The 26,241-nt window shown below is 41.3% G+C and overlaps 1 protein-coding gene across 3 annotated transcripts in view; it reads right to left on the bottom strand.

The window, feature by feature from the left end:
• The window catches only part of PPARGC1A (PPARG coactivator 1 alpha), a 363,744-nt gene that overhangs the window by 28,335 nt on the left and 309,168 nt on the right, over positions 1–26,241 (bottom strand). For 2 of the 3 annotated variants that reach the window (XM_041402537.1, XM_041402538.1), the window contains exons 3-5: positions 4,106–4,300; positions 3,019–3,141; positions 1,918–2,122 (exon numbers count right to left, since the gene is read on the bottom strand). In XM_041402537.1, coding sequence (XP_041258471.1) covers positions 1,918–2,122; positions 3,019–3,141; positions 4,106–4,300 — 523 coding nt within the window. Of the gene's footprint in view, positions 1–1,917; positions 2,123–3,018; positions 3,142–4,044; positions 4,301–26,241 lie in introns of those variants that run through there. The other variant, XM_041402539.1, reaches the window with a different exon arrangement.

Raw genomic sequence — 26,241 nt, 5'->3', positions numbered from 1 at the left:
GAACAGTATCCCTAAAGGAAAATAACATTTGACTTATCCTTTGTGAGCTTTCCCTAAATTTGAAAGAAAATCTCAGAAAACTATCTGTGATAGTTTTTTAAAACAGAAGGAGCCAATTTTCTTGTACTTTTGATTAAATCTATGAACCAATGACTGCAGGTCTGCAAATATCAGTTAAATTTGCAAGGTTGATTCTGCATGAATTGACTGTCCAAGCTGAAAGCATTATATTCTTGTATTTGCATTATATGCAAATCCATTGATATTGAAGTTATATATTGGTGTATGAGGCAAATTTGCTGAAAAAACATTTCAGAAACCAGTAAATTAAAGCACAGGAAAATTAAAGAAGGTAATTTCTCTGTCCCTGCAAATTCACCTGCAAGACCACTAAAATCACAGTCATCTGTTAAGCACAGTTGTTAGCTATATGTCCCTTTGGACTTTCCTAACTTCTCCTCCCTGCTGTTTCCACAGCTCAGTGTGCCCAGACTCTTTGAACTGAATCTTCACAATTGCTTAGCTGGGGGGAAAAAAGCAGTTCTGATCTGAATAGAAAGACTTTATAATCTGTATGTATGTTTGTGTGCACATACATCTCTGTATGGGTATAACATATATGTTCATAGAGCATGTTATACATGATGCACCTTATCACCTTGACATCCAACAGTGTTGATAAAGCTCCCTGTAACTTCTGGCAGTTCTGCTTTTCATTACCATTGCACTAACAGACTCAAGTTTCACATGTAGAGTTCAGTCTGGATTCTGCTCTGAAAGCAGACTGCTGAAGCCATCCAGAAGAAGTAGCAGTTGGCATAAAGAAGTTTTAGGGGCAGTTGGATTTCCTTCTTATGAGAAATATTGTTCAGATAATTTGAGACCATAATGGAGAAAGCCCATGCTTAGGATGTCAGAAGGTACAGCTGCAAGAACAATATTAAGTGACAGGAAGGGAAGATTATTTTTATTAAGTTTGTTTATACTTCCTAGTGCAGAATGAGAAAACAGATTTGACAGAGGCTGAAATGACATACAGTTTACAACTGTTGCTTTGAAAATACCAAACAACACATTTAGGGTCACATCCTGATCTCTGCTGCAGACAGGCAACTTCCATTGACTTTAGTGGGGGCATCCATGACTGGCACTGATGTGCCTGAGACAGGCACATAGCCTTCCAGATGCCAGGTCAACATAAATACATAGATGTATTTTAAAGTAGCAACAATTTTAAAAAGCTCCCTTTGGGTTCGTAAGCTTTTAAGGCTTTCCTTTATCATGGGAAAGAGAAGGAGAGAAAGTGAGAGAGGAGACTTTAAGTTCTTGCATCTCTGTCACAGAAGCTACTTGTAATACAGACCAGTTTTTCACACATCAGGGGATACTAAAAGTCAACACAAGTGTTTAATTTTGACCATAAAAAATCCAAAAATGAGAAAGAAAGATCAGGATGGCATCTAAACTTTCAACTATTTACAAAATAAAATTACAAACCAGCATTCCAGCTTTAACAGGAATGACACATTTATTGTTTTCTCTGTAGCAGTGAGAGCACTATTTATTGTCTCTTATGGGCTATGTGGCAGGTTAACAATGCCCTCAGTTGTACTCCAGCAAAACAGAAAGAAGCTCACTAATGAACTGGCCTGCCAAACTTGTTTAGGGGTATAATGATTTCTTAGTGGTACAGTTCTCTGTGAATAAGTATCTCCAGCTAGCTAACTAATTCTAACTTCATTATACTGTTTTAAAACTTCATTATACTGTTTTAAAATTCTCTTTACACAGAAGAGATGCTGGATTTCCAATACTAATCCAAAGAACAGAAGTATTGAGGGTGTTCCCAACCATGGTACTTCAGCTTCCCAGCATTACTGCTGGTTCCAAAGCTGTATTCTGCAGTCCCACACCTACCCTGCAGATGATTTGTCTGAGACTGCAGATGGGGCTTCCTCTTGGAGGTGCATTTCTCTTTGCTGCTGTTCCTGTTCTCTGCTGGTTTGGTCTGAGGAGGATCATCATTCGTAGTCAGATATTTGAGAAGTTCAGAGCAGGGACGTCTTTGAGGCTTTTGCTGTTGACAAATGCTCTTCGCTTTATTGCTCCATGAATTCTCAGTCTTAAAACAGAGTAAAATAAAATGAAATAAAATAATAAAATAAAATAAAGTAAAGCTAAAATTAGTGAGCTGAACCTTATCAGAATGGATATAGGTTTTCTGAAGAGATGAGATTTTCAATGAAGTGTTCAGCCTAAGTGTACTAGATCTATGAGCTGTGAATAACTGTTTGCAGAACAAGGAAAGAAAATTACATTTAAAATTCCTAAATGACATTTATGCAGCTTTTTATTTCATTTCTTCTACACTGCAATGTTCCTACTCAGCAATATGTAACTAACAAGACCCTACAGCGCCTTTAGTGTGAACAAAAAAATAAGCTGGTTTAAACCTTAATTTGCTGCTGATTGCTTGGGCCCAGTATTCACAACTCTCTTAAGTACCCCTAAATGGCCCGTTTTCAGTTACACTGAACGGCAAGACAAACATTGTTTAATACTGCCTGCTAACAGAATTATGTCTAAGCCCCCATTCCATCCAATCAATGTCTAATATACATCTTTTGCCAAGAATCCAGTGTCATTTGTCTTAGCTCAGACAGCTGGGGAAATGGCAGTCCCACATTGTGGAGTCACTCATAAACAACACCAGACCATCAGCAAATTTTATCACACCCCATCCTACTCTGTGTATCAGTAAAGTAGGTAACAGCAACAGACGGTGTGACTACATCTGAACTCTGCCAAGAGAAGGGGCATAAATGCAATATTCAGAGCATAAAAGAGCTCACATGATTTTCTGGGACCCAGTATACAGCTCACATTTTTAAAAAATTAGTTAGAAGATAGTAAGCACATACAATATATTCAGATCTACTCCTTGCTTGATTGCTAAAATCATAAAAGACCTTATTACACTTTCTTTTTTTTTCCTTATTATAAAAATTAAGTTTGTACCTTAACAACCACAGGGCTTGTTCTGATCCTGTGATTAGTGTTTGCATGGTTTTGTGTGCTGAGACCACTGCATTCATTGTAATTTAGCTGAGTGTTGGCTGGAGCCAGCAAGAGCTTCTTAAGCTACAAACACATGAGGGAAAGGGAAGTGGAAGGAAAAGAGTAAAGTTATAAATTTTATCAATTAAAGTGACTTATCTACAATTTTGCATAGTTACTTAAAGTTAGTTATATCAATTTCAGCAAGCAAAGTACAGTAAGACAAAAAGCAGGACTTGATATTCCTCAGAGTAAACAGATTTCATTTTCTTCTGGCTTGGCAGCACATTTCTGCTCCCTTTACTGCAGCATACTGCAGGGCAAGCAGAAGTGACAGGGATCTTGGATTTATGAATCCATGGCAAAACGAAATTCTCAGTGATCTGTTTGACATGAAGAGGCCTCTGATCTATACAGAGACATAAACTTTAACAGACTAATGGATATGGTGTCAAGATTCAGGCATCTGGCTCTGCTCCCACTGAAGCCAGTGATAAGAGGCTTTCAGCAGAAACAGAATCACATCACAAACCAGTTTTACTAAGCAAAATGCATATAATGTTTCACCCACATCCTCATCCAAGATTCAGTTCTGCCCTGGTTAGCACTAAGCTGGTGCTTACTGGTCAAATCAATGTTAAAGACACAAAATCAGCACTGCATCCCAACAGGCTCATTGGGCCTTTCTTCAGAGATCACCAAAAATGATGTCTAAACATACACAACAAAAAGCGCCCCGAGAAATGAAATACGAGTTAAGACCCATTACTCCGACTTGTCTGAACAGAATGATAAGCAAAAGTGTCAGCCCCATTAGCGCAGGAGTTTCAAAAACAACCTTTTCAACAACTTTTTAATAGACTGCCATATTAATCATCCCATGGCTATTTGGTGGGGGGGTTTCCCCCGCTTAATTTTCAGTTCTTTACTTGATTTTCCTCTCCAGTCTAAATGAAAAGTCCAGACCTTACTGTGACTACATCATACCCATGCAGCGGGTAGCCAGAGGCACATCCAATTCCTGTTAAACAGTAGGAAGGGTTCTTACTAGAGACGGCTCTTCTGCCTCCTGAGTTGGAGGGGCGCCGTCGGGCACTGGGGAGGGGCTAGCGGCATTTTCGTTGGTCACATCTCCATCTGTCAGTGCATCAAAGGAAGGCAATCCATCCTCATCCACAGGGATGCTGTCCAGTGTTTCTGTGAGAACAGCTAGCAAGTTTGCCTCGCTCTCTTCATCTAGTTTCTGTGGGAGAGGACAAGACAAAAAGAGGAACCAGGTGAGAGAAGGAACAAAACGAGGCTTCTGTGTGTGAGCAAGCAGACAACACGTAGCCAAACTGGCCCTTGAAACAGTAACCTGCAACAGAATCTCAGACAATGTAATTAGGTACAATAAAATGATCCATTTCTGTGCAAAGGAAGTCTCTTTGCACTCGTGGTGTATTGCTGGTTTACTTTTCTTCCACAATTCTTTTTTCTTTGTCAGGTGTTAAGAATGATAAGTGATCACTCAGGGATTGTATTACAGGATGAGCCTGAGATGCTGACACCTAATGATGGTGTCAGCCCAGGCTGTCCCTTTCTTTTGCTCTTCAACACTGAACACCAGCTAATTGACGTGACAAAATTACAGGAATCAGACAGCTCATCAGGACATCAAAACGAATCACCAGTAAATTACAGAAAACTTCATTCACATATATGGTCCAGCGTAAGCAAGAAAGGGTTTCTCTTCCACATTTCTGCAAATCCTTGTTCCAAAACCAAACAGCTTCTTATTCCTGAGTATTCTAGTGTAAGAATAACCAGCAGCACTCATTTGGTAAATGACAGGTTGTTTGGGTTTCTTTTAAAGAAACATATTAGGCAGGTTGCCTTTGAAGTTGTCCTTTCAAATGATGTCTTTTGAGTGCTCAATACACTATTGTATGCATTTATCAAATTCCGACTGCAATTATAAAAACGTAGATTAATTTCTAATCAGAAGTGCCTGTAATGTTAATTTATATCTTATTTCAGCAGCAAGAGTTCTTTTTGTCAAATTGAGTAAATTTAAGTGCCTCCTGATTTTTAATGAAATATAGTCCCTACTGTATATTAAGATACAGATTTTTTGAGTGCTGAGAGTTAGAACTGAGAAATAGAACTGTGTAAAAATCATTATATTTATTTTTCAGAGAGATTGGAAATTGATCTTGACAGATCAATTATCTAGGACTCCTAGGCTGATCCTAGTGCTATTGAAGTAAATGAAAAGCCTTTCACTGATTCAAGTGATATCAAATTGGGAGTTTCTCTACCAGCTTCAGAGTAGCTCATCATGTTCCAGGTCCCCACTGTGAAAAAATTTCAGCTACGTTCAAATCTCAAAGTAAGAAAGTAAACTAGCAGGACAAATAATACCAGCAACACAAACAAACTAGTAAAAAAATAAGTTAAAAAAGGCAACAGCAAAACATTGTCAAGTTACACTTTGGAAAAAAATAATCAAGTGAATCTGGGTATCCCCTTAGCATGACTTTTTTCAGTAATACTTTTATCTAGCAGACTCTGAACAGAGATGATCATAAACCACGCAGATAATTGCTCCTGCTAGGCTTCTCTGCCAAATCACACCTCACAGCTTCTAACATAAAAGCTGTCTTTGAGCTAGAAAGCTAAGGCAGAGCACTGTTCTGGTGCTTACAGCATCATCTCCAAGAAACAAATAAATACTCAGGCAAGCTAATGCTAAGGAGAAGAACTTACTAGAAAGGCCAAAGGCACTTATCCACTGAGAAAAAGTATCCAAATTTTGGTATCAGGTGATTTCCACCATACTAAGCAGACATACACACACAGCTGTGATAATTCAGTGTGTAGAGAATGAAAATGGCAGAAGGGAGCCAAATTAAACCTAATTCAGCTTTTCACAGCCACTTTCTGAGAGAAAAAGAGGAAAAATTACTGAGTCCCTTCTAGAACAGTAAGAAAAGGCATTATTGAAAGTGCGTACCAGTGTTTTTTCCCAATGGCATTTCAAGTCTCTCAGGTGGTGGGATGAATGGTGTGAGACCTAGCCCTCGAGCCTAGGGTGTCCATGAGGTGGTTTGGCTGCCTGACCCCAGCCCTACAGCAGGAACATTTTCAGCAAGTCCATCTGGTGGGGCACACTGCTGAGCCTTGAAGCTTATAAAGCTGACAATGAAGCTGGAAGTGTTGCTATTTCTAACAGGGAATGCCTTCTTTAATAATAGCATGCCAGAAGAAAACCTGATATTTGCTGTTAGCTGCTCCACTCTCATGCTTTAAACAGACATTCAAGTGCGCTGACATTCAAGAACAGAAAGTTGAGCGGACACCGGTCCTCATCACAGCAATTTCAATTAGTTTTGTACAAGTTTCAACATTCAAACACCCCAGAGAAAGCAGAGGATGTGACAAAGAGGACTCTGTTAAACAATTAATGTCACTTTCCATTATTGCTTCAGTCCCAATTTACAGAGCAAATAAATCAAAGTCACCACAGATGAAGCACACTAGCTGGCTAACACATGTCTATTCACAAACGACATGGCAGCAGGAACACATTAGTCAAGAAAATGACATTGCTAGATAACCTCTTAAAGGTTTAACTATGCTACTGCTAAATAATTGTCCTAAATCACTGTTTATAAAGAAACACAATTATTAGATACAGCAGAAATAGTGCTGAGGAGAGATGCAGAGGGAGAGATGGTTGGGTACATCAATGTCTGAGCAATAATCATTGAAGCAGCAGTTTCCTCCTTTGCTGCTGCAGTCTGAGTCTTGGTGTTGACAGCACTGGGGAGAAGCGACACCATGGCCAAATGCAGGCTCTTTCACGGTTTCAGCACTGTCACTGCAGAAGTTCACATTTCAGACTGGCATCCAACCTGCTCACCACACAGGCTCCTCGGTGGAACAGGAGTCGAGCACCCTCCACCTCTGCCAAGGCCAGAGGATGTGCTGTGTGCTCTCTGGAACTGACTCCGCCACGTCCCTAACTTCAAGCGGGATCTTACAAGAAGGATTTGCTTCTCTTTATAGGAGCAGATCCTAGGTATTTAGACTACCCAAATGAACTACAGCGTGTAAGACAAAGGACCAGAGGATAATCTCAAATGTAAAGCTGCATGGCAAATGCAATTATTAAACTTTAATGAAAACAATTCATAATGACTGCATGTTGCTAACTTGTCTTTTTAATGCAGAAGCAGTTATGCATCACTTCCAAATCACACTGTTATGTTAGCATAAAGACATTGGGGCCAGATATGTTTTGATCCCTATAATTTTCACCCAGACAAAGGAGGCAAGGAACACAAGTATGCCAATGAATGCACTTCTGTGTTTCTGACAACAGAAATTTCCAGCATATCCAGAATGTCATTAGCTCTGAAAGGAAATAAAATTTGGAATTTATGTCACTCTTTATGGGTGAATGCCACAGAGGCAAACTGCCATAACATCAATCAATCCTCAAACATGAGTCCATTTATGAGTCCAAAGACCATGGAAAGTTTCTAACTGTGCTCTTCTCTGCTTTTCTTGTTTTGCTCTAATACTTTAATATTTCTACAGCACTAAAAATAATTCTCTGAAAACCCTGTAATAGTTGTGTAACAATCTAATTGCATTCCTGCCTTCAGTAAAATGTCTCCAGAGATATTCTCTCTTTGGCCAGTGAAATGAGTTGATAATTTACCCACGCAAAGGTATTTAAATCCTCTACCCCTGATGATTCCTTCTCTTTTGCTCATTCTGACTATTGATGGAGCTGGGCTCACCCTGTGGTTGGCATTTTATATCTGTAATACCCGTTACTTCTCAGCAATCCACAGAGGCCAAAGATTGAGCTGTAACAGAAGCTTGTCCATCCTGTCATCCACAGGCATTCCTTTAGGGTGCATATAGGGAGCAATGCTGCAATTTATCCTCAAATTTTCTTCCTTTAAAAAAATCATGCAACATTTTAAAATCTCTGTCATTACTATCAGATTGGATTAGAGAAAAACTAGGAAAACGAAATTCACAAGTCCATGGGCCCTGACAGAACACATCAATAATGAATGCTGCAGAGAGCTGGCAGACATCATAGTGAGGCTGCTTCGTGGTCATCTTTGAAAGGTCATGGAGATCAGGAGAGGTGTCTGAGGACTGCAAGAAAGCAAATGTCACCCCAGTCTTCAAAAATGGCAAGGAGTCATGAGTGGCATCATGAGTGGTGTTCCACAAGGTTCAATACTGGGCCCAGTACTGTTTAATTTATTCATCAGTGACTTGGATGAATGTTCAGATGCCTCCTCAGCAAGCTCATGGATGACACAAAGCTGGGAGGAGCTTTGGACTGATCCCCCTGAGCGCTGTGCAGCCCTTCAGGAAGACCTGGGCAGGTTGGAGAGATGGGCAGGAAGGGACCATTTGAAATTCAAGAAAGGCAAATGCAGGATCCTGCACCTGGGGAAGAATAACCCCAGGGACCAGCACATGCTTGGGGCCAAACTGCTGGAAAGCAGCTCTGCAAAGAAGGACCTGGTGGACACCAAGTGTCCATGAGCCAGCAGTGCCCTTGTGGCCAACGGGTTGAGAGAGGTGATCCTGCCCCTCTACTCAGCCCTGGTGAAGCTCATCTGGAGTTTTGTGTCCAAAAAACTTGACTTTGACTCCTCAGTACAAGAGAGACATGGAATTCCTGGAGCAGGTCCAGAGGAGGGGGACAAAGATGATGAAGGGACTGTAACATCTCTGCTAGGAGGACAGGCTGAGGGAGCTGGGCCTGTTCAGCCTCAAGAAGAAACAGCTGGGAGGGGAGCTCATCAATGTCTGTCAGTGCCTGAAGGGAGGGTGGCAGGAGGATGGCTCTGCTCAGTGGAGCCAAGCAACAGGACAAGAGGCAGTGGGCAGAAACTGATGCCCAAAATGTTGTACCTGAACATGAGGAAGAACTTCTTTACTCTGTGAATGACAAAGTACTGGAACAGATTGCAAAGAGAGGCTGTGTTGATTAGTTTCTGTCACTGGAAAGTGACAGCAGAAGAGAACTCCCTGGACACAATCCTGTGCCACATGCTCTAGGATGGCCCTGCTTGAGCAGGGAGGTTGGTCCAGCTGACCCACTGTGGTCCCTTCCAACCTATCTATCTTTGTTTCTGTGATCCCTTCTTGAAAACCGTGAAGCCAGTGTGCAGATATCCTGACTCAGGATTATCCTGTAGCTCTTGTCATCAGCACAGGCATGCTGATCCATTGCAGAAGAGGATCAAGCCCATCTTTTAGAAAATATTTTCAACACATTAACAGTATCTCCAACATCTTCCCTTTGGGTGACTTCTCCTCTCCCTTTCAATTGTGATTAGTGCATGCACAACTTTTGCTGACTGTATCTCAAGGAGTGAAATCAGCTGATGAATGATGATGCTCTGAAGCTTCTTTACTGACAATTTGAATAGCATATGGGCCCACTGTGATTCATACTGAAAGATCAGGGTCTAAGCTGCATTATTAATCCACTGCCCCAAGGAGCTGGGAGCAGTGGCAGCTCGCCACATCTTTGTAAAAAGCCCAGGAAACTTTGGGACAGATCCACAGCTGGCAGAAGCTGTCACCACTCCAGCAGCCCAGCTTGGTAAGCAATTCAGAGCAGCCAGGTGTACACCAGAACTCACAAGGGATCACCATTTCAACATGTCGACTCATTTCTCCTCATCAGCCTAAGATCTATTCATAGCACAATTAAAAAGAAAATAAAATATTTTCTTCCAGCTGAAAATATGAGTGATCTAAAAATACTAATACATTATGGCTCTACCTTCAAACAAACAAAATTGACTTGTGAGCACATCAGGGATTTCCAACAGGGCTTAATTCCTTAACTACAAATTTTGGAGTAAGGATGTCCTTAAGACTGTCTGTTCCTTAAGAAACAAGGGGTACAGATTCACCCTTTTTTTGCACATAAGGATGCAGAAGTGCTGAAAAGCTCATTAACACCACTCAGGCCCTGAGCACCTCCTGTCAACAAACATGCAGGAGCAGGGGCAGATGCTATCTCAGCCCTGGTCCCACAAACTAAGCTTTGCCACAAGAGGTTGAGGAACCACAGGCTGGGCAGAAGCACTGGAAGGGTAGGAGGTGTACAGGGATTAGGATGCAGCCTGGTTGGTATTCCTACTCCTGACAGAGAAAAATGAGAACTAAAGTCAAGGACCATGAAAGGGAAGAACTACAGCCCAAGATTTCCCTTTTCTGGTACAGAAGGAGCCAACCTGCCATGGCATGGCACAGACAGAGCTGTCATGTTGATTTTGCTGCATTTTCCATGTGCTGTCCAAGGCAAGCACCTCCTTTTCCTCAACTGAGAGCTGGCTGTACCCAGGGCAAAAGATGAATTAGTGGTCCAAGTGGTGAATCACTTGTTCCATCTTACCTGCTCACAATCAGTCCCATGCCCTTATATATTTGAAGAACTTTCTCCACTTTTATTTTACTGTTCAACTGCTTTCCAAAGCCTTAGGTATCCTGCGTTGTCTTACAGCAAAAATTCACATGATGCATTTGCATTAGAATATTTTTCCAAGGTCTGTTAGTCTGGTCCCCAAGAGACACTCCTATAATTGAAATGCTTAAGTCCAGAGCTATCAATTATCTTTAAAAACAAAATGGAGTCCCACTAGGAGAAAATTACAGCCAGATTTCTTTATATGAAGTAGAAATATGGGGATTAATTATCACCACCCCTGCGCAAATGCCTTTAGGGTATGGAAAGGAAACAAGATATTTTCTTTCCTTGAAGGAGACAGCTATATTCATACTCCTCACATGCACCTGCAGGCAAAGACCACTTGAATCCAGAGCCTGCCTTCTGATTTCAGCAGCCCCACTGCCCTTCATATGGAATGTGGATATATCTCAATTGTAGGACCAACCACTTGCCCATATTTACGTAAATGCTTCACTCCAGTTGGATTTCTCCAGATATAGACATGAAGTAATGTGCTGTACCACCTCAAAATGCTCTCCCCAAAAAACAATATTAAATAAACATTGTGATTCTACACAATACAGGTACTGCAATGCCTAATTTCCAGAGCTAGGTCCCAGAGGGGCACAAACCCCTAGCATTGCTCCAGGAATGTTAGGGCACCACCGGAGGGACCTGTGAAATGCCTGCAGGCTGAAGGGGATGGGAGCACCAGCAGCATCCATTTTCCTCCTCCCCTCTTTAGGGTATAACAATAAAATAAATAAATAATAATAAAAAAATAAATAAAATAAAATAAAATAAAATATTATTTTATTACAATCGTTATCAACATGTTGCTTATTTCTCAGAAAGTTCTTATGTGTAACCTTGGTAACTGAACTCAGATTGCTTTCTCTCTGCAAGATGCTCTCCTGACACTGTAAAACTTCTGTCAAGTACTTGGTATTAAAGCATCACAACTCAAAACCACAGCACAGACCACTTGCAAATAGGCTTTTCTTTAAGATCATGCCCTTAGATCACTGGAAGTAATACTGTAATAGTTCCTGTGAGATAACTACCTTCACAAGTGAAAAATCTAACCTTTCTTCTCTAACCTAAACATGTCAGTTTAAAAAAGCCTACTGAATATTCCTCTACCACAAAGTCACCTTTTTTTATTACTTCTAACGAGTGGTTGCAGTTCAGAAGTTTCCATTACAGCCTGGAAATTAAGTTTATAATAAACTGAAGAGCTACTAATTGACTTACTCATCTCATGAACTTGAAAATCTAGCTAGCAACCCATGCTTTACATCTTTTGACCAAAATTCATCCACATTTTGCAAACCACTTCAATTTGATTTGTGTAAACTGCATCTTTCCCCTCTATCATAGTAATCTTTGATTCTGAAGAAAAGATAAAACAAAAAACAATCTGCAAGCAGGCTGTTGTGCTATTGACTGTATTAAGGGGACCAATGACAAGATATTGTGCTGGATTCCATTCCAGTGGTATACCAAATATCAAAAATTTATAGTAAGTGAAACCACAGAATCTTTGCAAATGCAGTCAATTTAATTCAGTATCAAAAGGTCACTCTGTTCAATTTATACTTGATCCTGAGCACAATATTGAGAAAACACTTGAAAACAAATCATCTTATCATCAGTTTGGACCTCAACATTGCTGACTTTATGGACTAATTTGCTGCTTACTAAATAAATGCTCTAACCATGTTTCTTACTGGGTTAGCTCATCAGGGGGCCTTTTTAACTTCTACAGGACTTGACACTGTAAAGGAACTGCATGTCTGTATGGTGAGGCACACCATGGACCTACTATGGTGCTGCCTTGTCCAGTGCTAACAAAGGCCACCTGGTCTTCGTGGGTGGGGAACTGCAGCAGGAGAAGATCTGGCATGTCTTGTCCAGCCCACAAGGGGCTAGGTTTGGGCTGAGCTCCACAATGAAGCACAAAACTCTCTCTGTGTTTCTGGTGGGAAAAACCAAAAGCAGGGAAAGTGCAGAAGTGCAAAGGAAAGAAAGCCCCTGATGAAGAGCTACAATAAAAAGAAAGGCTGTAAGTTTCTCTTCACTGTGCAAGAGTGAAGCCAGAGAAGCTGGGCTGGAGGTGCAGGCTCCTGTCTGCAAGAACTGCTGGGGCAGCACAGAGTGATCTGGGGAAGGGGATGCAGGACAGGTAGCCTGACCTGCACGAGCAGCTCAGCGTGCAAGAGGTTAGGCTGTCTCTGAGCTCAGCACCCAGAAGCTTCGCCCCTTGGAGCTGTAAATGGCACCTCTTACTCATCCTCCCTTCCCCACACAGAGACAGTCGCTCATGCCTGTCATAAGGTCCTGAGCAACAACTCAGACAGGGATTTTTTAATTATTATTATGCACCTAAATAATATAGAGGAGGGTAGAGAATTAAAGATTCTGGGGCCCCAGTCTGGACAAGCTCTAATACAGAGTGGGGACTGTAGGAAAAAACAATAAGGGGAAGGCAGGGTACAGCATAAGGTAGGAAAGACATTTGGGACTCTCCTGTTGCAGAGCTTTCAATGACAGTGTCAGCAGTATTTCAGTCCAAATAGTCAAGCACTGCTTGCTCAGATTTATTTATTTACTTGATTTATGGTCCATGCCCACACTAATCTCTCCATGCACTGACATAAGATTTTTTAACATTCATATACCTTTGTAAGGCAGCATATCCTGGAGGAAAAAAAAAAAAGCTACATATATTTTACAGTGATGATTTCACCTATGTAATTGATGTAAAAACTTGTTTGTCCTCATTATCATGACAAATATCTCTAAAAAAACCTGCACTTGAGTGGCAGTATGGACTCTTCCTTTGCCAACAAGAAGCACTATCTTGTAGATTTTGTTCATTGTCTAGTTCAGTGTTGCATTTCCTTTAGTTTTAATTATATTGGATATGTCAGGATGTCTATAATAATCCCTACTTCTTTCTTGAGATTTATGAGTCTAAAGAGATATAAATTTAAAGCTAAAATTGTACACAATATAGCAGAGAAGAGTTTACACAGATTTGAAAATTCCATTCATTTATGGGGAGACTGTTTTTGTACAAATGAAACGCACACTCAAAAATTCCTTTTTAAGCTACAAAATAAGACACTTCTATCTGGTGCTTTTACTGTTAGAAAATTGGAATTTAATTTGACCAGGAAATTAGCATTTGTAAAGTATCAACTTCATTAAATGCTTTTTATGATGTTTTAATTTCTCAGCGTGTTCAGCTTCATCAAGCCTAACACATGCCCATTGAACAGGTATGATAAACACAAGTCATGTCTCACAGGAAGAAAAGCACTGGTTTTCCTTACAGTTGAATTATGGGTGGATAAGTACATCATTAATACACCTGGACTTCCCATTATTTTTTATTGTAATTTAACTGGATGGCAGCTATCTGATTTGAGATGGTCAAAAGAGGTTACTCAGATACAACACAAAAACTTGTTTACAAGCCTAAAGATTCATTTTCTCTGTGTAGCTCTACATTATTTTTAGGTGGCACAGCAACGTCCTTCAATGTCCTCCTTGTTTGTACACACTAGCAATGTGTTGACTGACACACATAGCATTTAGAGAGGTGGTTTAGACAGATAAAATAAACCTCAGATACTTGTACTCTAAGTGTCCTAAGCTGAAAGCAATAAAGACTCCTTTATAATGAAGCACCAAATGAGAATGTGGCGATGACACAGTAAGGAATGTCCTAGCAGGAACAGGGATAACAGCACAGAAAACAGGTGACTTTTGCCAGGCTCTTCAGAGCATCTTCACAGTCCCATGAAAATAAAATGAAAGCCTCCCCCAGCAAGCAAGTCCTCACCTCAAAAGGCAGTGATTGAACAGTGCAACCTGGTAAACCCCTACAACCACCAAGAATACTCTTCAGGATGAGGAGATGCATCTGAATTTTCCACTGGTTAAACACTTGGCTATATAGATGTTTGATAATATCCTCGGTTACATATCTCCTTGATTTTTCATTCAGTACTAAGAATATATTGTTCTTTTAATACAATTTTGTGTATAAAAATAGAATTGTAAAGATATGCTGATTTTCAAACATTAAACATTTAAAAAAACAAAACCATCACAGAAAAGCTATCTGTTGCAGTCTCCTCTAGGGCATGCCCGCTGTCGGCTTGTTTCTAAGTTTCTTGGAAATCACTAGTCTTCACAGATCATATTAATAAAATGGGGTTGACAATAAAATGTAAAACTAATTTGCTAGTTTACATTACCACGTCCATTTCCCCTCAACCAGTCTGGCAGAGTTATGTAGTGCATGCATACTGTGGTGTACACTACAGTTCCCACTGCAGCTGCCTCTCCTCTGTTTACTCCTTAGCCAAGACTGAATTTATTGCTCGTTCTCTGCTAGCTTTTTAAGAGTCTGCATGTCCCTGATCATGGGCCCTCCATCTATGTGATGTAAAAGACTGCAATTTTTTTAACGAGGCACTCATGTTAACCAGCCCCTTTTTCACCAGAAATGGCAAAAATCAAACTGGGCATATTTTTTTTATCCTCTTAAGAGATGACACTTGGCAGATGTACTTACTTACCAATGCACTACATAACATTATTAATTAGGCTGTAAGTTCCTTTAGACAGGGACTTTTTGTTATTTGTTCACACAACCCCTTTCATAACTGTCCTGTTTTACCACTGGGCTTTGAGATGCTGCCACAGCACCAACAATAAATAATTTGGGGTACTTCTATTTAATCCTGCTGGTAACCAAAAGACAAAGAACTTAGACCCAGATGTTCAGCTGCAGTAAATTAAGGCCTCTCCACAGGTTTTAACAGAGCTATGCAGATTTACGCTGACTAGGGACCTGGTCCTCTGCTCTTAGTCTATTTTGATGCTTAAGCCGAGAACAGCAGCTCCTACACAGTGTGTCTGCACCACCCTGCCCCAGCACTAAGAGCAGTCCAGCCACAGGCAAGCAAGGGCTAATTCCTCCTCCTCACCAAGCGAGCACCACATTGCTATGACTTAGACACTGAGTGTAAAAGTGTCTCGGGCTCATCTTGCCTACAGTGTGGCACATGCTGTGTTTGCATTCCCTGCTGGAAATACACTGACATTATTTGTTCATGTCAAGTGCATGTTCAGTTTAAAAGTTATCCCTGCTGAAGTTAACAAAAGGTATAACTTGAGCTTGTGTAGTGGCTACATGCACAGCCAAAACCCCACGGGATGTGCCTAACCCCAGGAACAATAAGGAAATTGAAACCATTTGAATACTAAACCAGAGATGGGACCCTGCAGACCACTGGGTTCAACACAGTCTACATTTTCCTGGCTAAGATAGCCTCCCTTTGTATTGAGATTTTTTTCCCCTGCTCTTTCAGCACCCAAATTGATGGGGAAGAAACAGGGGAAGGGAGATTGGAAAGAGCCCAAGATGAAAATATCCAAGCCTTGCTCAGCTGGCTGAGAGGAGCGGGTGGGACCACTCATGTTTAGGAAGCAATAAAATCCTGTTTTGTAAACGTACATGAGGATTACACACACCACCAGGAGGGGAAAGAAGGGGAGAGAGGAAGAGAAAACAGGGAGACAAGAAAGTAAACATGGTTGCACTCGATTCTACACATGAAGGAGCAGGGGAAAGAACACCTCACTACAGAGTATTTTAAGTCAAACAGAGCTAACTACCTGTAAGTGAGCAATATTGCAAAGTCTTAGGCACCTGAAGCACCAAAACACCAGAGTGCAATGAGCAGCACAGTGTTTACAACTGCATCTGGCCTTGCCCCGTTTTGATGGCAAAGAGTGCTGTAAATCTGAGTGCTGGGGGCACAGGGAGCACAACGCCAACTCCACCTTGGCTTTCCCTGGATTACAGCAGCAGCAACCAAGCATCACCTGGCAAAGCCGATGGAGTTAAACAAGGACAGATTAAGTGTAAGTGAGAAGGAAATCAGGCCCTTTATGTCTGCCCTTCCTTCCCTGAGAAAACTAAATACATTCCTTTTTCTTCACACACATCAATAGCAATAGCTTAAACTGCCCTAATCAGGTTTCACCATTGGCAATGCGGAAATGTTTATTTCCATTAGGCTGAGTCTATAAAATCTTCCTTTCATTCCTGCACTTCTACCATTTCCAAACAGCAAAGCCTGACAATTTCGTCTCTGACAAGAAAGCTTAATACTGAGACATTTGGAAAAAAAAGAAAAATCCATACAAAGAAAGCTCTTAAGACAAGATAGGCTGAGCGTTTGCACCACAAATGGTTTGTTTCAGCTATCTCTTTGCCTCCTGTAAGGCGGAAATCAGACAGCTTACTGGCTTAGCTTGTTAGGCCAGGTTAAAGGGATGCAACGCTAAAAGGCTCTTACAGAAGCTTACCCTTGGACTAAAAATAGCAGGCACTAGAGAATTATCTTAAATACTACCAAACTTGTTCTGCACTGTGAATGCAGATAACTGTAATATGTTTCCATTTTTGGTAGTTTTAGAGCTTTTTTAAGTTATGCTCGCTTTAGCTGACTATTTAATTAGTTTCTGATTCTATTTGCTACTTTTTTTCTCAGAGATATAGCCTGAGGGGTACTTTGCCTATGAATCCTTTGTATTTAGCACTGTTGCTATTGTTAACATCTAATGAGCTGTTGGATTTGCCAAACACCCGGTATAGGTACAAACGCTTCTTTGAAATATAAAAGTTTAACACATAGCAAATAGCAAATCAAAAGATACTCTAATGCAGCATCCTCACTCTCTCATTGCTTGTCTCATCAAAAGAGAATAAAAATTAAAATCTCCTGTATTACATTTAATTCTGATATTCAAAAATGTGTATTTGTACGTGAGATGTATTTGAGTGAGACAATTTTATCTCCTTGTCCGTGACTTCAGAAGAAAACGAAATGATTTTTAGTACCATAAGAAGACTTGTGCATATGACTAAAGCTCCACAGTCTGACATGGATCCCTGCCAGCTGAACTGCAGAGCTAGCAGTATTTTCTTTGGAGTAAACTACAAGATCCTACAATTTTTAATGAAGTCACCTCATCTTTAAAACACATAAATTGATATTTTGGTAGGTTTTTTAGGCTACAAGCAGTTTCTCTTTAAGCTCTGTTAAGCAGGATACCCATTCATCTGCTCCTCACTGAAAACCATGACAAGATATCAAAAAAAAAAGAAACTCCAAAGCAAAGCACAAATGTTCTCTGTCCTTACATACATCTCACTCATGCTACAGCCAGTCTGAAAGACATCACCACAGAAACCAGTCATGCGGTGTAACACCCCTGCTGCTGCTGTTGCCTAAACTTTGCACTTCTGCAGATAACACCACTGTGGGTACTTGCTGTACGAGCTCAGATCAGAACATCACAGGACTGAAGCAGCAAGGGCCTCTGCACGCTGATTCCTGCCCACTGCCTTCCACGTGATGCCCCCAGTACTACGCCAGTGTTGGCATCCAGGTGATGGCTGTAACAGGAGTACCGAATGGAAACTGATTCAGACAACATTTTAGTATGTTTTCCAGTACTCCTTCCTGCCCTTGCAGCTCTTGAGTAATTTTTAACATAATTTAAAAATCTCACCTTGAGTGAGGCCAATTTCTAGATAGAAATACTGGGCAAGGTCAGGCTAAAAGCCATCCATGCAGCTGAACAGAAGTGTCTTCCCTTAATGGGCAGACATCACATCCGACTGCCTTGGAGCTGGTAGAGCATGTCCTCTCAGACACAATTTCTCTTTGACTTTCTTTTCAGGGTGAGGAATGTTTTTACTTTTAAAAGCGGTGGCATTCACAGATTCCCTCACCAGATATACGCCCTGTTGTCTTTATAAGCTCACACATAGTGGCATAACGCAGACACTCGTCTTGCAACTGCCATTAAAATCCTCCATATGTCTTCATTTGGGAAATAAGTTTTCTTTTTGAGAAAGAAGTTCACAGCCTCTCTGTTGAATAAACAATATGTCTGTTGTCATCTGGCTGCTGATCAACTCCTGTCTTTGAAAGTATGCACTCAGTGATTTTAGATATCTACCTCTCAGCCTTTCCTTCTGCTGTCATGCAGCAAAAATCATGCTCCATCTTCATTATGATGATTAACACTACCATCCATCTCCTGCAATTTGAATTTTTAAGCAGTATTCTAGCACTACCAAGGAAACACCCCCATTGCACTGAATGATCTCCAGTCACATATCAAGAAAAAGTATCTGCAGAAAGTACTCACAGTTCAAACAGACAAGATCAAGAAAGGAGGATTATAACCCATGCTTTATAGAAGGGGATTTGATGCTCACAGATTAGTCAACTTCTCAGGCCAGAGTGCCTGTAGGCTGTAGTCATGGTGGGAGAGCAAGGCTTCAACGAGCAAGACCACCACCCCCTTCTTTTCAGGCAGGGGATATTTCACCAACACCAACAGTGCACACATTCCCCATCTCTAAGTACTTTCAGCTGAACCTCTGGTTGTCAGAAGAAGACTGAAAAATGGTTGTCAAGAGTGTTGGAGTCACAGCCCACAGCTAAGAAGCTAATTTTGTACATTCACAGAATTTGGTGAGTTTGCCATTGTTTGTACAGGAACTGACACCATAATATCTTCTCGCTTAATACTAGCATTCCAGAACGGAAATTTCCAGAGAAAGCTGACACAGAGAGAGTAGTGAACAGACACATAGAACAAGGCTTGCGCGTAAGATACAACTCCGTTATCAGAAAGACAAAGGTATCTCTATGATGTACTGGATGTTAGGGAGAAGAGCAGGGCTACAGCAAGAGACAAGTTTGGACCACTGGAAAAGAACACAATCATGACTGAGTTCAAAAGTGAGCATGGAAGCCATTCATTTTAACATGAAAATCCAGGCCAATCCCCTAAAATGCAGGAAGAAGAGGCTATAATAGAACAGCAACTCAGTAAGTGTCTTGGAAAAACAAAGGGCCCACAAAACATATTGCTTGAGTGGGGCCTTCTCTTTGCATAACTTACTTTGGGGATATAAAAACCAGAAAACATCCAAAGCCTGTAAGGTAAGTCTTCACCTGTAGAGATAATCACACGGACTTGTTTGTCCCAAGGAAAGATATGAAGGAGAAAGTGAACTGACGATTCGGCAGAGCTTTCATCTTGGAAGATTCCCAAATTACTATAAATCTATGTAGGAAAATATTTTACTTGAGACTTTGGATGGCCCTTGGAATCAAAAACAATCACAAAAGCAATCGCTGTTGATCCCCATCAGGCTGCCATGATGGCAGCTGTACTGAATAAGGCTCCCAAGGCGCAGAGCCTGAAGGAGGGCAGAGCATGGCGTGTCTGGAATGCGCCTGACCGAAAAAGAAAGGAAAAAAAAAAGCTGTTGTGTTACTGCCTTCTTTTTTACTGTACACTCTTTCCATTCTTTTCTTTGCTAGTGAGAGACTGCACCTTCTTGCTACAGCAGTAGCTCAGGACCAGGGATCTGCTGCCAGGGACCTTTGGAGCCAAAGTGACAGCCTGGGATGTGGCACTCCTTTACGGATTTTTGTATGTAAGCCCGTGTCATCTACCACAGCCTGCAAAAGGTCATTATGAAGTCTGCAGAAAGTCAAACAGCAGTGATGAAAGAAGAAAGTGTCTTTGGCACAGTATCAGGGATAAAATGCCTTCCTCAAAGGCATTTGTGGGATATCAGGCAGAGTGAATTGGAATTAGGATGAGGAATTGTGCCATTAACACCAGCAACAGATTAAACTCTGATGATTTTCCTTGTGTATAAGGTGGAAGAAGACAAGTTAGATATTGTGTGTGTATTGAAGCAAGAAGGTTAGAGATAAGATATAATCTAACCAAATCATGGAGTGCAATATGGGAAGATAGTCAAGAGTTACTGAGTCTGAATCAGAGGGTTTGTCTAATATCTCTAGGTACAATTACCCCGATGCAAAACAATTACTGGATTTCAGATGAGAACACCAGGTGAAGAGGCCCTGATCCTTCATTAGTTGAGTGTCTCTAAAAAACATAAAGGACACCTGCACATATCCAAAGCATTTAAGCAGCAGGAGGAAGACATCTCCAGGAATTTTGGAGTGTACAAATTGGGCAACAGGAATTGCATTTTCTTTGCACAGAAACAGTTCAAAAGGATTCAAACATTTAAATATTTTCTAGGCTTCCATTCCAAGCCTATGAGCATTTTCACTCCTTTGCTATTGAGAAAAAAAAACCATGTTATTATATTACAGTACTGTCTGTGGAATGCAGAAGTTTATAATGAAATCTGTTTTTCTTTTTAGAGGTCATTCACACTCAACTCTTAAGAGTTGACTCTCTAGGGACAACAGAGGTGAAGACGAATGTGGACTATCTCCAAATCCCTACAACTCTGATTTTCACAAAGATTTTAATTTTTTTTATTTATTTACTTTTTTACTTTGAATACACCAGCATTGTTGAGGACGATTCTAAAGAAATAACAGCACATTATGAGCCTGAATCAGAAATTAACAATACATTTGAGGGATATCTTTGTAAGAGTTCTTTTAAAGATGGATTTTGAGGAGGAATTGGGAAAACCTAGCCACTCTGTTGAAAGGGACAGAAGGGCAATGAATTCTACTGTAGGATCATTTCTTTTGCTGACTCAGTGAAGACACATTTGTCATTCAAAGACAAATTAGAAAAGGGCATGGATAGTGCTACATGGATGCTTCGTCTCAGTTATCAGCCACGTACAGGCAGCTTCCAACACATCTACCTCCAAGTGCATCTGAAAAAACAGCAATCTCTTCTGGTGGATGTGGACAGAAAGCCTTTGTCAAAATATGAGTTTGAGCAAATACGGCAAAGCGGTTTAGCACAGGGAGGATTTGTCCCTGCAGAAATTGACACAAATTCCTTTAGGACAGGGGCAGTCACCCCAACCACATAGCCGGGATTGCCAGCAGATAGAATTAGGGAAACTGGAAGGTAACACTGTGGCCTAATGTAAACTCTTAAATCTGCTGTAAACACAGCAGTAACACTGGTACACAATAAAACTGGTATCTGTCACTGCACTCCCAGAAGCAGGTGTAGGGAAGGACAAGACACATGAGTGGATTTTTGCCATCTCTGTGAATTTGTTTTGTGGAAAAATCCAAGCTGAAAGAAACTGTGGCAAACAGGTAGCATTCTACTGATGGAGGGTAGCTGGAGTGATCATGCAGGAGAGAATAATGGGAGATCAAGTGGAAGGGTCCAGTTTGAAGTTCCTGCTATGTGCATAGTGCAACATAGAGCAGCAGCCCTCAAAAGGCAGCATTCCTGGATGTTTCAAGCTGGAAAGACCAATACCCACAAAAGCAATTCATTAGGAAGTTTCTGACATGCATATCTTTAAGAACATACAACCATCATTTTCAAAGACATAGTTTAGGCAATAGCTATTACAGACTTAAGTTTAGGGGCATGTCTCTTTCCTTCTTTACCTGTGGGCTTAAAAATTAAAGCTTCACAAGTCTTTATCTTGCGAGAGATCCCGAAAGAGAAAAACCTCTGCACATCATGGGGCTGCTCATAACAAGCCCTCTTGGGGCTAGATGGAATAGAGAGAGGCAGCTCATCTGGACAGTATTCACAGAGATGCACATGCCAGGAGCAGTTCTGTAAAGTGATGGTCCAGCAAAGAATTAGCCCTCTGTGGTCTATTACCTCTGATCATACTGAACTTGAACTGACCAATGTGGAGGCCCTGACATGATTCCAGTCGCAGTGGAGTGCAAATTCCTGGAAAACATTTGTGTCTGTAGAGGACACAGACAAATAGTCCTTTCCCAGCACAGTTTTGAAAACACAATACAGAGATGCTAACTAACTCTGCAGGAACTTCTTTGACACATTACGGTCATCTTCAGCCAGAGCTCACAGCCCAACAGGATCCCAACCCACTCTTCCAGATCTACTCCAGTATCCCTTCATCACTTTCTCTGTGTGCCTGTGTTCCTCTGAGAGAGATTTGCTCTCTCTCAGAAGAGAGCATAGGAGGAACATTAGTACTGAGTGAAAGCTGATAAATCCCCCCACAGCAGCCATCTGCACTATGCAGAGGCATACATATGGCCTTGCAAGAGCTCCCCCTGATCTGACTGAAGAGCACTGTATCAGAGCTAACACACCCTCTCTGCCCAGTCACAAAGGGACTAGAGCATCTTCCAAATTACAGCACTTCTTAGCTTCCTAGTCTTCTGTGGGTTTTTGTCCAGTTGAGTTTTTACATTTTTTAAAATTTAATTTTCTTCTTCATCTCAGGTTTGGAGATAAATAAGTCTCCACGTTGGAATATACTACTTAAGGCAGCTTCTCCTTGGGTTTGGTAGTTCCATGTCACAATGGCACAACTGCAGCTCTGACCTGTGGTGTTTCCTGGACTAGGCAAGCTCAGCAGGCTGTAGCTGCCTCCAGCTGCCTGGGAGGAAGACAAGTCTAGTTAAAGAGCAGTGCTCACAGACCTCCAAAGGAAAAGTAAGCTGGGTTTATCTTCAGTCACAAACCCCAAGGACCAGCTCTTTCCTTCTTTCACTACCTTTGCTCCTTCCAAGGACTTCAAAGTGCACACCATAAAACTGGGATGGGCTGGTCACTAGTACATACAGACTCTCCCCCTACTACAGGGTTTTTAGGAATTATCACAAAATAAGTAAATAAAGACAGTGTTTAATAACTGAAGGGGAAAGAAAAAAAAAAAAAGAGTATGCCCCAGCATCACAACCAAGGAACTTCCCATGTCAACTGCTAAAAGGCCACATGGAAGTACTGAAATTACCCTTAATTCATGGCATGAGATTTTCAGGAGGCTTAGGTATCCAGTGACAATGTTTAAAAAGTAAATGCACAAAGAAGTAATATGCCTCCAGAACTGTAACAAAAAGATTGCATAGAAAGTTATGCATTATGGATGATTTAGCAATATCATAGATAGCAAAGGCTCCAGCAAAAAGAGTGAAATCATCCCTATCTTTCCATTTGTCGGCAGAATTTTAACAAGGGGCTCCTGGGAGCTCTTGGGGGCTCCTCCATGGCTCAACAGACAAATTAACTCATCAAAGGGAAGGTAGGGATGATTAACTAACAAGAGCCCCCTCCAGCCCATCACTGGTACATGGTTATTTCACCCAGATGGTGTTCACCTACCTGAAAGTGGTAATGACAGTCTCAGATCGGATTTACAGAAAAACATAGATAATAAGGAGCCGCAGGAGTGACATGATAGGAGTTATTGGTCTGTGATGCTCCAGACTGCGCCAGAGGCAGCAGAGCTGTTTTGTAATGTTAGTCTCTGTTTTGTAACATTATCCTCTCCACCCAAGAGATTTCCTGCTGCAAATGGAAGACGTGGTCTTCAGAGAAGCATTTGACCTGACCCTTCCTACAGGAGAGTGGGATCAACAGCAAAGAAAATGACAAGATGTGGCCACACTCCCATCACACACAAGCAAAAACACTTTGACACCCTTTCAGTGGAAATAGATGAATGTTTCTGCAGTGCTAAGGAAAAAAATCCACAAGTTTTTTTGGCTTTTTCCCAGATGCAATTGATGTGACAATTGCTAATGTTTTGCCTGATGTCTTCATACTAATGTGAAGAGTGATTGTTGGGCTTTTAAGGACAGTCAATACAGCCAAGAAAATCCACACCAGTCCTAGTGAGAGAAAAAACAGTAAATCAAACACAAAGCCAGAGAAAGAATTTCAAAAATGCATACGTTTCCCCCAGACAAGTAAAAATAAAAGCCTATTGCTCCTTTGTGTATGCCTGGAGGGTCAAATGCCTAACAGAGCACTTCCAAGCAGAGGTCAGGAAGCATGCACTTATGTTTGGTTTATGAAAATAATTGCATATGTATCCATTTCAACCAGACAACTTTACAGTTCCACTAGTCCAACAATAAGTCCAGGAAAGTGGACAAGCTCAGTACCTGTGCAAACTAAGATTAGCCCAAGAAGTAAATTTCCTTATATGAAAATCTGTCAAGAAAACCAAAGCCAGACTGCGAACCTCTGACTGCCACCCATCTTCTCTGAAAACTAGCATTTGGCAGTAAGAGGCTTCTAGCTATATAGAGGCATGTCTCAAAGAAATTCCATAGTTGCTTAGGACTATGGGCTAAGATTTTCAAAATGGGATCAGAAACTCCTTACCAGTACTAATAAAGTAATTTCAAGGAGGGAAGAAGCAGCAGCAGAGGAACACGGAAATATTTCCTCAGCTTCTTGTTCCATGTAGTTCCTGAACAGGCTGGGTTGGGCTAAATGGTCTCGAGATCCCTTCCCACTTCATCCCCTCTGATTTTGCAAACCCCTCCCCTGCTCTAAGTTCATTCTTGATCCTTTACCACCCACACTGTCACCTGCACTACCTGGCTGCCTACACCTCACCCAGAAACCCACTTAAAGTGGATATCAACAGACCAAAGATCCCGTTCACTCAGTCTCAACACACAGGGCCTGGTGAGTGGAGAACATCACTGCTAGATCTACCTAGCCAAGTGATACATATTTACAAGCAAACCGCCCCCCCCCCCCCCCCCCCCAAAAAAAAAAAGCCCCTAATACTGTAAGACTCTAAAACTCTTGTAATACCTGCTTTTCACATCTGGTCACTGACTGCTCTGTGGAAATATGCAAATCTGCAGCATTCTCACCAAAGCAAAAATTCCAGTGAGATGTCTCACGTCCATAACATTTATTACCTAAGGTCTCTGATGCACTTCCTGAGTCATTATTTAACTGCTTATACAGCAATATGGGAGAAGAAAAACTGGAATTTTGCAAAAGTTTTGGAATACTTTGAGAAAGAATTTTTTGTCCTCCAGGCGAAACTACCATTCCAGGAGAAAACTCCCGCTGTTTCTTTTAGCAGCTTATGTGGAAGTTCCTCTGACCAAACAAATCCTCTAGATAACCATTATCATCACCTCCCTGACAAGAGGTGAATCTCTTTTACCCATTTTCTCGCTGTTTATTCAAGTGTACCTCCTGTAGGAGAGATCTGCATTCCCTCACCCCATTTGATGGCGGCCCCTCCAAATCCTGATAAGATTTAGTATCGCTGAGCCTTCAAGGAGCAGCTATGGCAGCAGCCAGAAGCAGAAGTTCTCCCTACCCATTTGACACCTCCAGCCCCATAATATGCCTGGAAGGGATGATCCTCCTAAACTTTATGTCATAAGCTGGATGGCTGCGAGCAGTTCAGGGAACTCAAACCTGTCATAAATCAACAAGGCAACAACACTTGCCAGAGGCTGCCACCGCAGCTCCTCACAGAAAATACTCTTCTTCTGATTATCGTGTTAGTGATTAGAAGTGCCCATTATGGACCAGCACCCCATTGTGTTACTCACAGTAAAGCACAAAAGCACAGATGTGTGTGAGGAAATGGAAGTATTATTCTAGTGCATCACACGGCTCATGCTTCATGACAACACCAAAATCTCAATAGGTTTTGGGTTTGTGCTTTCATAAACAAAACCCAGTGATTACTGCATGTGGTAAAAAGCAAACTCCAATCATGGCCCTTCAGACTCATCACCGCCACAAAGTGCTAATTAATTTCTCAATCATTACGAAGCAAGACTGGTGCTCTGTTGTGTCAGAACGGAAAACTCAGCCAGAGCAACCAGCTATGCGTTGCAAAGGGGATGATTTCCACCGAGACCCAAACC

This window comes from Onychostruthus taczanowskii, unplaced genomic scaffold (assembly GCF_017590055.1).
Source record: "Onychostruthus taczanowskii isolate IOZ18803 unplaced genomic scaffold, ASM1759005v1 scaffold2, whole genome shotgun sequence".
NCBI classification, from domain to species: domain Eukaryota; kingdom Metazoa; phylum Chordata; class Aves; order Passeriformes; family Passeridae; genus Onychostruthus; species Onychostruthus taczanowskii.
Note: the sequence above shows the minus strand (reverse complement) of the source record. Positions and strands in the feature narration are given on the sequence as shown.